General features: G+C 44.8%; 1 protein-coding gene across 1 annotated transcript in view; it reads left to right on the plus strand.

Moving 5' to 3' along the window:
• Window positions 1-15,000, plus strand: part of dnah5l (dynein, axonemal, heavy chain 5 like) — a 122,549-nt gene that overhangs the window by 89,563 nt on the left and 17,986 nt on the right. The window contains exons 60-67 of the mRNA XM_076291401.1: window positions 1-29; window positions 3,942-4,118; window positions 4,565-4,759; window positions 5,318-5,473; window positions 6,567-6,749; window positions 7,626-7,796; window positions 9,099-9,477; window positions 13,677-13,948. The exon at window positions 1-29 is cut by the window's left edge and continues 190 nt beyond it. Of these exons, the coding sequence (XP_076147516.1) occupies window positions 1-29; window positions 3,942-4,118; window positions 4,565-4,759; window positions 5,318-5,473; window positions 6,567-6,749; window positions 7,626-7,796; window positions 9,099-9,477; window positions 13,677-13,948 (1,562 nt within the window). The remainder of the gene's footprint in view (window positions 30-3,941; window positions 4,119-4,564; window positions 4,760-5,317; window positions 5,474-6,566; window positions 6,750-7,625; window positions 7,797-9,098; window positions 9,478-13,676; window positions 13,949-15,000) is intronic.

Below are 15,000 nucleotides of genomic sequence, written 5' to 3' on the forward strand. Positions count from 1 at the left end.
CGCTCATCCAGGGCCTGGGAGGGGAGAAGGTCAGCACTGTCTGGTGACCATGCTGGTGATCTGGCCTTCAAGGAAGCGATGCGTTTATTACAGACAAAGCAGATGACCTGAGAGGACACATTTTAGCAGCACTGCCCCTCATTAAATCATTAAATGATTGCCCTGATTTCATAATATATACACCAGGGGTCTCAAACTCAAATGAGCTGGGGGCCACTTCTGCCAATGTCATCTGATTGGAGGGCCACGTCAGTGTTAAAGAATAATACAAAAAAACAACGGCTATTTCCTAAAATGAAATGTTTTTCTCAAATACTGAATTTTCAAACACAAAACTACAAACAGAAAGTGCTAGCAACCTTAGCTTATAAATAAAATAATGATAAAATCACTATTAATACAAATTATAAAAACAAACAAAAAAGCATAAAACAGGTAGGACTATGTGTGTGTGTTTCACACCAAATAAAAATATTTTCCTCTCATAACTTGTTTAAACCTAGCAAACTAGGCGTCAGGGTTAAGAAAGCAACACCATTGGATTTGTATGTCAAAATGTCAAAAGGCCAATGCTTGAAAGTGGTCAGAGATAAAGTCCTACTGTAAATGTAAAAATCTTTGAGTATAAACAAAAGTTTATGAAGGGGGTACTTTTACCCATCTAATTTGCCACTGGATGGCAAGCACCTCAAATTATGCACCTTTCAGTAAATACTGGATGAACATATTTGAGCAGGTTTACTTTCTTTTTTGTCATATTACCCACATAACAAATTCAGGAAAACAAGATGTATACCAACAATAGTAAACTATTACTAGCCTATAACCACAAGGCCTACAATAAAGTTTCCTGGTCAAATCAGTTCCTATCGCGGGTGACTTTGTAGTTCTTCAGAGCCCTATTTCTACTACCCCTGCTGTCTGTACCACGTCCATTAGGGACACTATCATCACGATTACCACTGCAACCTCTAAGCTATGCTAGCTAGGCAGAGGGTCGAAATAAGCATGGTATGCTTAGTGGACACCGTCGTATACACGCAAAGACAGATAGATAGATAGATAGATAGATAGATAGATACTGTATTGATTCATTGAGGGTATTTCAAGGTCTCAGTAGCATACAGACAACACACACACATTCACTAACAGCAGAAAAAGTAATTAAAAGTATAATATAATATAATAATATAATATATATAATATATAAAAAATATAAAAACACAACTAAGCAATAAGGACAGTAGAAGATAAAGAATATACTAAATATACTAAAATACAAATTATACTAACTAACACTTAATCTAAATCAATTCTAAAGACAGTATCCACATAGTGGTGATTAATCAATCAAGAGGCACTTGCAATGACTGAGGCAGGGACTGAGCCTGTGATTCTCTGTGCATGGTAAGGTAAGGTGCTCTGTGTGAGTGAGTGTCATGGTGATAGTGCAAATGAGTAAGTCCAACAGTGCAACAGTGCAAGAATAGAGTCTATATATCTATAAATCTATATATATAACTATTTTAAGAAGAAAAGGTATAAGTGTGGCTACAGTTCGGCTATGGCATGGAGGGAGGGGTTATGCATATGTGCTAATGTGCTAATACAGCGGTCCCGGGCCGCGGGACATTCCTAACCGGGCCGTAGCCCACGACATGAGTTAAAAAAAAAATGCATGCAAACTAAATTAAATTTAATTCGCAATAATGTCACGTTTTTACATGGCATAGGCCTATATGCAGTTGTTTGATTGCACGCATGTTTGCATTTTGCAAGGTCTATTTTCTTACGTCTGTCTGTTCCGCCTTCAACACTTTTACATATTGCCTTCAGCGCTGCGCAGCCTCAGGTCAGCTCACTTCACCTTCTTAGCGAACGGTAGTGTCACACGAAATTAGCTAAACTGCTAGAATGAGCAACAAAAAACAAGCATCTTTAGCAGGTCACTGGCCAGTGTTTGAGTTGCGAGAGCCGCTGCAGAGATTTCTTACAGAAAAAAGTCACCGTTAGCTGCACATTTTAGTGATGAGGACTGGGTGTCAAAACTCGCTTACCCGTGTGACATATTCGGGTTGCTTAATGACCTCAACCTGTCACTCCAGGGGAGAATGACGACTGTCTTTAAACTGGCAGATAAAGTCGCTGCATTTAAAGCCAAGCTTGATTTGTGGGGACGACGAGTGGGGTGTATTTGATATGTTCCAAACATAGTGGGGGTTTTGGGAGAGACTGAGGCAGGGCCCTTTCTCTCGCAGCTGGTTGCGCTCACCTTGTTGCGCTTTCAAATGAGTTTGAGCGTTACTTCCCATCCTCCAAAGATCCACGGCAAACCAATGAGTGGGTCCGCAACCCATTTGTCATTATCCCGAATAGTCCTAACTTGTCAGCGCAGAAGGAAGAGCAGTTGATCGAAATTGCAAATGACGGTGGTTTTAAGAGTGTGCATAAGGAAACCTCTCTGGCGGTTTTTGGATCAAAACCAAAGCAGAATATCCCGAGATAGCCGTAAAAGCGCTGAAAACGTTGCTACCATTTCCCACCACGTATCTATGCGAGGCCGGGTTTTCGGCAATGACTAAGACCAAATTGCATACTGAGTGTCACTGTCTTCCATCAACCCCAGATGGAACCTTCTTGTTGCAGGGAAACAAGCACAGGGCTCCCACTGATTATATTCGTAATGCACGTTTAGTTCCCATGTTTTGTTCCCATATTTTGTTAAGCATGTTCACACTTATAGATGTACAGTAGCTTCAAGTTGTTCAATATTCATAGTTCATATTGTTCAATTTTCACTTCTTCAAGTTTTTCACATGTTTAAGAGATCGTTACCTTCACTGTTCATACATAACTGGAGCTAGTTCTTTTCAAGTAATGCATGCACAACACATATGGAACATGGAACCCCTGACCACCCCCCCGCCCCCCCGCCCCGGTCCGTGAAAAAGAAATAGGAATAGGAAACAAACCGGTCCATGGTACATAAAAGGTTGGGGACCCCTGTGCAGCGATTTTGGGTTTGAATCAAGCTCTGGATGTCTAGCACATAGTGGAGCAGAGTACAAATGAGATTTGTCACCGTACTTGGATCTATCGTCTATTTTAATCAGTATCGTTGTTTGTCGCAATTAAAAATACCCTCAAGGGCCGGATTACATTATTATTTTGACATACGTCGCGGGCCAGAATTGGGCCGGACGCGGGCCTGATTTGGCCCGCGGGCTGGGAGTTTGAGACCCCTGATATACACCCTTTCAATTATATAAACAAACATGTGCGTTCTTAAGACATTTTTGGTGGCACAGGCAATTTTGTAGAGCAGTACACTTAAGTGGACATATTGTAGAGCATTACACTAAAGTGGACATTTTGTAGAGCTTTACACTTAAGTGGACATTACACTAAAGTGGGCATTACACTAAAGTGCACATTTTGTAGAGCATTACACTAAAGTGGACATTTTGTAGAGCATTAGACTAAAGTGGACATTACACTAAAGTGGACATTTTGTAGAGCATTACACTAAAGTGGACATTACACTAAAGTGGACATTTTGTAGAGCAGTACACTAAAGTGGACATTTTGTAGAGCAGTACACTAAAGTGGACATTTTGTAGAGCATTAGACTAAAGTGGACATTACACTAAGTCCGATTCATTGTCATTTCTGCGTTGGCACTAGGTCTAGATGATCCAGATATAAACATTCCAGAGGAGCTGCAGCTCAGGGGACAGTTGGCCCTTTTAATGCCTTTCCCTCCTTTTTATTTGTGTGTACGTGTGCGTATATGTGTGTGTGTGCATTTGTGTGTGCGTGTATGTGCGTGTACCTGCGTGTCCGTGTGTGTGCATGCGTGTGTGTGTGTGTCTGTGTCTGTGTGCATGTGCATGCGTGTGTGTGTGTCTGTGTGTGTGTGCATGCGCGTGTGTGTGTGTTAGATCCGCTGGACAGAAAGCAGTGCTGAGTTCCAGAGGCAGGTCAGGCACTTGGTGGGGGACGTGCTGCTGGCCACAGGGTTCCTGTCGTACGCCGGCCCCTTCAACCAGGAGTACCGCAACCTGCTGCTACAGCAGTGGACATCGGAGATGACCGCCCACCGCATCCCCCACAGCGAGGTACGGACGGACAGATCGCTACCTCAGAAGTGTCCACCTCACCTCAGAAATATCATATCATATTGAATTTCTCAGTATCTAAATATGCTGCAGTTTTGTGTATTAAAAACAAAAAATCAACCACTTATGTCTCATAAATATGACCTCACCTGTAGCACTCCCCCTAACACACTTATGTCTCATAAATATGACCTCAGCTGTAGCTCTGCCCCTAACACACTTATGTCTCATAAATATGACCTCAGCTGTAGCTCTACCCCTAACACACTTATGTCTCATAAATATGACCTCACCTGTAGCACTACCCCTAACACACTTATGTCTCATAAATATGACCTCACCTGTAGCACTCCCCCTAACACACTTGCAAAAGGTAATCACTATATCCTATTTGCAGTTATGTTTAGAGCACATTGTGGTGATGTCGCTCTATTGTTGCTTCCCAGGGCCTGAATGTGATCAGCATGCTGGTGGACAACGCCACCATCGGGGAATGGAACCTGCAGGGCCTGCCCAGTGATGACCTCTCTGTCCAGAACGGCATCATCGTCACGAAGGCCTCCCGCTACCCCCTCCTTATCGACCCACAGGGTCAGGGCAAGATCTGGATCAAGAACCGGGAGAAGAACAACGAGTTACAGGTACCACCTACTTTTATATTTGTGCCATTCCTTAAACAGTTGCATTTCCAAATATATAGCAGCACCTGACCTTGAGTACCCTTTATAGTATATAGCAGCTCCTGGCCTTGAGTACCCTTTATAGTATATAGCAGCACCTGGCCTTGAGTAGCCTTTATAGTATATAACAGCTCCTGGCCTTGAGTACCCTTTATAGTATATAGCAGCTCCTGGCCTTGAGTACCCTTTATAGTATATAGCAGCACCTGGCTTTGAGTACCATTTATAGTATATAGCAGCACCTGGCCTTGAGTAGCCTTTATAGTATAGCAGCACCTGGCCTTGAGTACCCTTTATAGTATATAACAGCTCCTGGCCTTGAGTACCCTTTATAGTATATAGCAGCTCCTGGCCTTGAGTACCCTTTATAGCAGCACCTGGCCTTGAGTACCCTTTATAGTATATAGCAGCACCTGGCCTTGAGTACCCTTTATAGGATAGCAGCACCTTTTTATCAGAGGGATTTCCCTGCTGTATGTTCAAGGCTCCTGTGAGGTCTCTAAGGTTGCTGCCCCGCAGGTGACATCCTTGAATCACAAATACTTCCGCTCCCACCTTGAGGACTGCATGTCTCTGGGGCGCCCCCTGCTGATCGAGGACGTCGGGGAGGAGCTGGACCCTGTGCTGGACAACATCCTGGAGAAGAACTTTATAAAGTCAGGATCCACCTATAAAGTAAGAAAGGACATATGCACAAACGTTTTGAACTTTATAAAGTCAGGATCCACCTATAAAGTAAGAAAGGACATATGCACAAACGTTTTGACACAAATGATTGGTTTGGGCATTGATACTGTATACTGGATCTGCAACAAAGTAAATTAACAACTTGCACTTGCCCCATGTTCCTTATTATTATCTATCTCCATATATGTTAAATGATAGTGTGGTAGTCTATCTCCATATATGTTAAATGTATAATATGGTAGTGTGGTAGTCTATCTCCATATATGTTAAATGTATAATATGGTAGTGTGGTAGTCTATCTCCATATATGTTAAATGTATAATATGGTAGTGTGGTAGTCTATCTCCATATATGTTAAATGATAGTGTGGTAGTCTATCTCCATATGTTAAATGATAGTGTGGAAGTCTATCTCCATATATGTTAAATGTATAATATGGTAGTGTGGTAGTCTATCTCCATATATGTTAAATGTATAATATGGTAGTGTGGTAGTCTATCTCCATATATGTTAAATGTATAATATGGTAGTGTGGTAGTGCATCGTTTCTCTGGTGAGGTCAAACACACCAGCTGACTAGCCACTGCACACAGTTGTTCATCACAGCACCTAATAACCAGGCCTTTGGTCACCTGACTGAACGGCCCAATAAATCACAGTGAGTTTACCTATTTGTCCTCCTCTCTTCCTCCTCTCCCCTTGTCCTCCTTCTCCCCTCTCTCCTCTCCTCCTCCTCTCCCCTCTCTCTTCCTCCTGTCTTCCTCCTCTCCCTCTCCTCCTCTCCTCCCCCTCTCATCTTCTCCTCCTCTCCCCTCTCTCCTCCTCTCCTCTTTCTCTCAACTCTCCTCCTCCTCCTCTCCCCTCTCTCCTCCTCTCCTCTTTCTCTCAACTCTCCTCCTCCTCCTCTCCCCTCTCTCCTCTTTCTCTCCTCTCCCCCCTCCTCTTTCTCTCCTCTTCCTCCTCTCTCCTCCTCTCCCCTCTCTCCTCCTCTCCTCTCCTCCTCCTCTCTTCCTTCTCTCCCCTCTCCTCCTCTGTCCTCTCCTCCTCCCCCTCTCCTTCTCTCCTCTCCTCCTCTCTGCAGGTGAAAGTGGGGGATAAGGAGGTGGATGTCATGAAGGGCTTCACCTTGTACATCACCACCAAGCTGGCCAACCCAGCCTACACGCCCGAGGTCAGTGCCAAGACCGCCGTTGTGGACTTCACCGTCACCGCACGGGGCCTGGAGGACCAGCTGCTGGGCCGCGTCATCCTCATCGAGAAGCAGGCGAGTGTGGAGGTCGGGGGGAGGTCGCGGGGAGGTCGCGGGGGCGCTGCCGCCTGTCCCCTGAGGGGCTGACTGGAGCACTGGGCCCTTTGCAGAGCTGGAGGACACAATGAAATCTACACATATACGATGAAATCTACACATATACGATGAAATCTACACATATGATGAAATCTACACATACGATGAAATCTACACATATACGATGAAATCTACACATATGATGAAATCTACACATATACGATCTACACATATACGATGAAATCTACACATATGATGAAATCTACACATATGATGAAATCTACACATATACGATCTACACATATACGATGAAATCTACACATATGATGAAATCTACACATATGATGAAATCTACACATATACGATGAAATCTACACATATGATGAAATCTACACTATATGATGAAATCCACACATATATGATGGAATCTACAAATATTATTTCTGATGGAGGGGATAAGGGATGAAATCTACACATATTATTTCTGTTTGTTGATTGTGAAGCAGATAAACTTTTGCTTTTTCATGATATAGCATTTCTCACTGAAAATAAAGTGTGCTGTGTACAATGTCAATGTAAGATCATTTGTGTTCATGATTTAATTAACTAATCTTACTAGCACAATAATAACAGTATTGCAATAACCTAATATTACTACTAATAGTGTCAGCTCACTGTGTAACACTTATTCTCTAATGCCTTTTAATGATATTAGGAATTGGATAATGATTTGAATAATGTATTGATTAATTAATGGATGGATGGATGGATGGATGGTTGGATTGATTGATTGATTGATTGATTGATTAATTGATGGATGGATGGATGGATGGATTGATGGATTGGCCTCTTCAGGAGCTGGAGTCTGAGCGTGTGAAGCTCCTGGAGGAGGTGACGTCGAACAAGCGCAAGATGCAGGAACTCGAGGACAACCTTCTGTACCGACTGACCAGCACCGAGGGCTCGCTGGTCGAGGACGAGTCCCTCATCGAGGTGCTCCGGGTTACCAAGACGACAGCGGAGGAGGTGAGAGGTCTCGACGGCCACATTATTCATACATGCCGCTATTACTGTCTAACCTTCCCCTCACTGGGCGAGTCAAGGGCACCAACGTAGGCTAGAGGAACAAGGTAGTGGTGGGTGGGGGAGGGGGGGGGGGGGGGGGTGTTACAATGAAGATTAATTCTGAATCCTACTGACATTTTTTAACATGTTTTAGAAAATGTATCGGCTATTGGATAAAGGCCAAAGTCCTTTTAGGCAAGTCCCTCCACTCAGCGGCCATATTATTGCAACTCATTTTGCCCACTTATGGGGCATCTATTTCGGGCAGAACTGCGCATGTGTAAGCCTCGCTCCAGCACACTGTATGATTGGCACGATGTATTCACATGTCGACTTTTTGCCACGGAAGGGGTGGGACATGTGTAGACAACTGCCATATTGGCATTACAAACTAACCCCATGCAGTTCTATGGAGGATTTTTTTATGGAGTGCTGTGTCTCCTCATTAGAAAGTCTCTGCTACAAAACACTGATGTTTTAGCATGTATGCTTTTACACGTTTAGCACGTATAGCACGTATGCTTTTACATGTTTAGCACGTATGCTTTTACACGTATAGCACGTATGCTTTTACATGTTTAGCACGTATGCTTTTACATGTTTAGCACGTATGCTTTTACATGTTTAGCACGTATGCTTTTACACGTATAGCACGTATGCTTTTACATGTTTAGCACGTATGCTTTTGCTTTTACATGTTTAGCACGTATGCTTTTACACGTTTAGCACGTATGCTTTTATACATTAAGCACGTATGCTATTAGACGTTTAGCACGTATGCTGTTAGACGCTTAGCACGTTTGCTTTTACACATTTAGCACGTATGCTTTTACATGTTTAGCACGTATGCTTTTACATTTACATGTTTAACATGTATGCTTTTACATGTTTAGCACGTATGCTTTTACATGTTTAGCACGTATGCTTTTAGACGTTTAGCACGTATGCTGTTAGACGCTTAGCACGTTTGCTTTTACACGTTTAGCACGTATGCTTTTAAACATCTAGCACGTATGCTTTTACACGTTTTGCACATATGCTTTACACGTTTTGCACGTATGCTTTTACACGTTTTGCACGTATGTTTTATGTTTAGCATGCTTTTTGCTTGCTTCAGCATTTGAAGTAAGTTTCTTGGTAAAATAATGTATGTATTTCCTTGGTTAAGGAAAATTCAGTTTGCTGAATAGCCACAATTGTGTCCCATTTTGTTAGTGTTGTCATAATTGTCATAATCTGAAATTAAATTTTTTCATGCTAAAGGTTAGCGAAAAGCTAACGGTGGCAGCAGAGACTGAGATGAAGATCAACTTTGCGCGGGAGGAGTACCGGCCAGTGGCCACCAGGGGCAGCATTCTCTACTTCCTGATCGTGGAGATGAGCCTGGTGAACATCATGTACCAGACGTCGCTGCGACAGTTCCTGGGTCTCTTCGACACGTCCATGGAGAGGTCAGCCAAGTCCCAGATCACGTCCAAGCGCCTCGGCAACATCATGGAGTACCTGACTTACGAGGTGTTCGTTTACACGGCGCGGGGCCTCTACGAGAACCACAAGTTCCTCTTCACTCTGCTGCTGGCGCTGAAGATCGACCTGCAGGCCAAGAACATCTCCCACTGCGAGTTCCAGACCTTTATCAAAGGTGCGCTCGCTCGCAAACACCATTTATACAGCGAGTTCTAGACCTTTATCAAAGTATATATACTCTTTTGATCCCGTGAGGGAAATTTGGGAAATTCTCTGCATTTATCCCAATCCGTGAATTAGTGAAACAACAGTGGCGCTCGGGGAGCAGTAAGGGGTTAGGTGCCTTGCTCAAGGGCACTTCAGCCGTGCCTACTGGTCGGGGTTCGAACCGACAACCCTCCGTTTACAAGTCCGAAACGCTAACCAGTAGGCCACGACTGCCCCTTTATGAAAGGTGTGCTCGCTCGCTAACACTATTTATACAACTGAAATGCACTCCAGTACTAAGAAAAAAGATATTGAACAGGCACAATAAAGAAAGATTGTATACATATACAACAGTTGCGCTAATTAAATGATGCCATTTCAAACATGATAGATGCATCCTATGTACCTAACGGTGTGTTTCCACACAACGAAATTTCGCGTCGCTGTCATTGAGGTTGAATGGAGACGAAATTCGCCCTAGTTGGGCGAAATGAAAGCGAATCGCCGAGGCAGGCGAAACAAAGTTGGCCAAAGTTTAACTTTATTTAAATGAGGACCATTCCAGAACCAATCAGGTCCGCGTCTTTGTGTTTGGAGGCGGGAGTTACAAAAAGGTCTGACCAAGATGGCGGAGACTACCCGAGCTGTAACGCGAAAATTTGTATGTGATTAAAATGTTTCTACACGAACATTGGCACTTGTATCAACACGAATTGTGGTTTATATGCCACACGAACTTAGTCAGAGCACATACACCACTAAATAGACCACTATATATGTTAGTTTAAGCACTCGATCTTTTTTAGCTAGCTGACAGGCGAAATGCTAGTATTTTAGGACATTGGATTGCATTGTAAACCTAGCTAGACAGCTAGGCTACATGCTGCAACACAGGTATGAAATATATTATGTCTTATTGACCTTGTTGTTTCTATGAACATGAATTGTTGTTTATAGGCAACATCAACTTAGTCGAGGCATAAAGACCCCTGGATATCTTCATTAAGTACTTAAACGTTTGAATTAGCTGATTAGCCTAATTAGCTCGCTTGCCACCACTGGCTAGACACTGCAGTCTAGGTTAGCGGTTTCGCCGTCACGCCCCCGAGGCGAAATTTCGCTGGCCGAAAATCGCGAGTTGTTTCGCTGTGTGGAAACACACCGTTAGGCCACAGAGTCACAGAGTGCAAATAATTAAGCATTTTTGTTACAAATTCAAATCAATACACCCCAATAGATATTTATAAATCATTATCAATCATATAAGATATAATACCACAACAGGTTTTCTCATGGCAGAGTTAATTAGTGCTCTATGGCAGCTCAGGAGCACTGTGCTGTGCCACCCTTAACACACACACACACACACACACACACACACACACACTGCCCTAGCATAGTCTCCAGCCCCTGCAAACCCCCATTATAATCTCATGTCCTGTACATTCCCCCCTCCCCCTCAATACACACACACACACACACATACACCACCCCCCTACATGCACACACACACATACACCAACCCCCTACATGCACACACACACACACACCACCCCCCTACATGCACACACACACATACACCACCCCCCTACATGCACACAAACACACACACATACACCACCCCCTACATGCACACAAACACACACACATACACCCCCCCCCCTACATACACACACACACACACACACATACACCACCTCCCTACATGCACACACACACACACACACACACACACACACACACACACACACCAACCCCTCCCCATCAATACACACCTACATACATACACCACCCCCCTACATGCACATGCACACATACCCCCAATACACATACACACACAGGTAAGGTGATAGCCCCCCCCCACCCCCCCCCCCCCCCCAATACACACACACACACACAGGTAAGGTGATAGCCCCCAATGCAGTGTGCTGACTGTGACATGGGGCCTAGTTTAGCAGCGAAAGCCCCCCCCCCCACATACACACTGCTCTCTGCTCTTCTCCTCCCCTCTCCTCTCCTCTCCCCTCCCCCCCTCTCCTCCTTCTCTTCTCTCCTCTCCTCTCCTCTCCTCTGTACTCCTCTTCTCTCCCCTCCCCTCCCCCCTCTCCTCCTTCTCTTCTCTCCTCTCCTCCTTCTCTTCTCTCCTCTCCCCTCTTTTCTTCTCCCCGTCTGCCCTCCTCGTCCACTCCAGGCCAGAGCGGGGCAGCTTCCTCCCGTGCTGTCAGAGGCGTCGGCGCCGCATGCTGCTGCTGAGATCTGCTCATGTTCCGTCATGGAGGAGCTCCTCTGGGACTCTCATTTGCATCCGCGCGCTCAGTCCTTTGCTGCTGCAGCGTCTGTGTGTGTGAGTGTGTGAGTGTGTGTGTGTGTGTGTGTGTGTGTGTGTGTGTCTGTGTCTGCGTGTGTGTGTGTGTGTGTGTGAGTGTGTGTGTGTGTGTGTCACCTTGGCAGCACAAATGTGTTTTCCACAGCTTGCCTTAGCTGGGGCTTTTGATGCCTCTAAATTGCTGTATGGATGGCAGTCACATTTCTTTCATTACCATGAAAGATGTAATGTAAATGTCACTGTCTTGTAATGCTTGATGATACCTCCTGGTCTCTCATTTATACTGTTTAGGTGTGTGTGTGTGTGCGTGTGCGTGTGCGTGCAGCACTAACACAAAGTGCATTATTCATTGACCACTTTAAAAATGCGCACCCAGCTACATAGTTAATACAGCGATTACTGGAGCATAATTCATGACGGCCATGACGTCTCAAAACTCAGTGGCTGTATTGATCTGGCTCCAAAAAGCCTTACCGCTGGAGTTTTCCCTAGGGCAAGCCATTCAGTTTTAATAGGCACAAATCGCATTTATCTGCAATGTTGCCCAATTACTAAATGTCACTTAGCCTGGTTGGGGGACGTGCTGTCATGTTTGGTGGCTTTGCGGCTTAGCTGGAAAAGAATGGTGATGTTGAATGCCATGTTTCTCAGTTCAGTGTTAAGGGGCTGCCAGTGCTTATTCAAGAGATTTATTTTTGCTGTTTTCTACATTAGTACCCAAAGCACTTGCCATCTCACATCCCTCTCTGATCTGGTACGGCTCTTTGAACTCCCTGGCTGGATGAGAACGCCTTGGGTTATAAATTCAGAAGACTACAGTCCATCTGAAGCAGGGGACTAGGGTCCTGCAGAAGAGTCCAGTCCATCTCAAGCAGGAGACTAGGGTCCTGCAGAAGAGTCCAGTCCATCTGAAGCAGGGGACTAGGGTCCTGCAGAAGAGTCCAGTCCATCTGAAGCAGGGGACTAGGGTCCTGCAGAAGAGTCCAGTCCATCTGAAGCAAGGGACTAGGGTCCTGCAGTGGCAGAAAAAGACCTGAAACCCGATCTGCAGTCAGGAACAGCATTGGTGGCACTAGAATAGAACACAAAAAAAGCCTTTGTGTTATATTACTGCTAAGGTCCACCACCAAACATAAACACTGATGTGAATGAGAATGAAATCCAATAAGGTCTGCTAATAATTAATAATAATAATAATAATTGACTGTAATTTTGATTTAAAAGAAAATGAAAATCCAATAATATGTTGTTGAAAGGAGAGAAGAGGCTTTTTTTCAGACAGTGATTTCAATTGATGGAAGGTGCATGTGAATATCATTCAGCTCCTCTGACGTGCTTCAGTCACCGAACATGATTCAGCTGCCTGGGTCCCTGTCTGTTGCTCCTTTTCCCTCTCACTTTTGACGTGATGTCTCCTGACATCTGACGTGTTTGGTCATGCGGCGCTTCTCCTGACATCTGACGTGTTTGGTCATGCGGCGCTTCTCCTGACATCTGACGTGTTTGGTCATGCGGCGCTTCTCCTGACATCTGACGTGTTTGGTCATGCGGCGCTTCTCCTGACATCTGACGTATTTGGTCATGCGGCGCTTCTCCTGACATCTGACGTGTTTGGTCATGCGGCGCTTCTCCTGACATCTGACGTGTTTGGTCATGCGGCGCTTCTCCTGACATCTGACGTGTTTGGTCATGCGGCGCTTCTCCTGACATCTGACGTGTTTGGTCATGTGGCGCTTCTCCTGACATCTGACGTGTTTGGTCAGGCGGCGCTTCTCCTGATGTCCAATGTGTGTGTGATTCAGGCGGCGCTTCTCCTGACGTCCGATGTGTGTGTGATTCAGGCGGCGCTTCTCTGGACCTGAACTCGGTGGAGGCCAAGCCGAGGCGCTGGATCCTGGACGTGACGTGGCTCAACCTGGTCCAGCTCTCGGCCCTGCCCCCCTTCACCGGTCTGCTGGCGCAGGTGGCCCACGCTGACCGCGCCTGGAGGACGTGGTTCGACGAGGCCGCGCCTGAGGAGGCGCCGCTGCCCGGCGACTACGATAGTCTGCTGGACGCCTTCCGGAAGCTTCTGCTCATCCGGAGCTGGTGCCCAGACCGCACCATCGCTCAGGTGAGTCGCCTGCCTGCTCAGTCGTCAAGACAACAAGCACGCTCAGTCATTAACACAACGGGCACGCTCAGGGCACGCTCAGTCATTAACACAACGGGCACGCTCATGGACGGATTATGTACCACTGGGCCCCTGGGCACAGACATGAAAAGGGCCCCCCTTCCCACCTTAGAAAGTTAGTAACTAAGGGTGTCACGATTTCAGTCTTAAGTCGAAAATCGATCAAAATTACATCTCGATCTCGAACTTCGAAATCAAATGTAGCCTAGAATCGACGATGCAGCCACACTCCCAATGTTACATCCAGCATGCATGCCAAGAGACCAAAAAAACACACACATGTTGAACTGTGACGTGTTATCTCCTCTAACTTCAAGCTGCAGCCAGTTTTTTTAAAAAACAACACATCAACTGAACTGGTTGGTTGTTACTCTAGGGTAGACCAACTTACTTTCTGGAGGTATACTGAGTATGAATTGATTTTTGGCGGACATTACACATGGCACCTTTAAGGCATAACATGTACATTGATAAGTGCAATATTGAACACCTTGTGTCTCTTTGGAGTGTGCTGAAACAATCAAATTATTATTCTGTGTTGTTTCATTTCATGTTCACGTCTATGTTTAATGTCGGTTCTGGTTGCGGTAGGCTCGGTTTCAAAATAAGTCCCCCAAAACAAGAAAAATAGCTTAAGAAACTTAAGAAATGCATTAATAGTATATAATTGAAAATCTAATTGTTTTCGAATTGTGACTTAAAAATTGAAAATGAAATTAAACAGAGGATCTGGAGAATTGTGACACCCCTATCGGTAACTCAGTAATAGTAGGGAGGTCTGGGGGCATCCCACCCCAAAATACATTTTTGAAAAATAACCCCTTGAATGGTGACTTCTGGCAAGTTTTGTGGAAATGGATTTAAGGTATCTTGCTGTGAAAAGATGGCAATTATAAAGCATGATTATCACAGATAGTGTGACCCGTGTTATTTGACTGAGGGGCCCATTCAGATTTCAGGAGTGAATAACATCCCCCATATATGTATATGAT

Source organism: Alosa pseudoharengus, unplaced genomic scaffold (genome assembly GCF_046254945.1).
Source record: "Alosa pseudoharengus isolate Yale_2024_CS ecotype anadromous, Long Island Sound unplaced genomic scaffold, YU_APseudo_1.1 YU_APseudo_1.1_scf_18, whole genome shotgun sequence".
In the NCBI taxonomy this organism is placed as follows: domain Eukaryota; kingdom Metazoa; phylum Chordata; class Actinopteri; order Clupeiformes; family Clupeidae; genus Alosa; species Alosa pseudoharengus.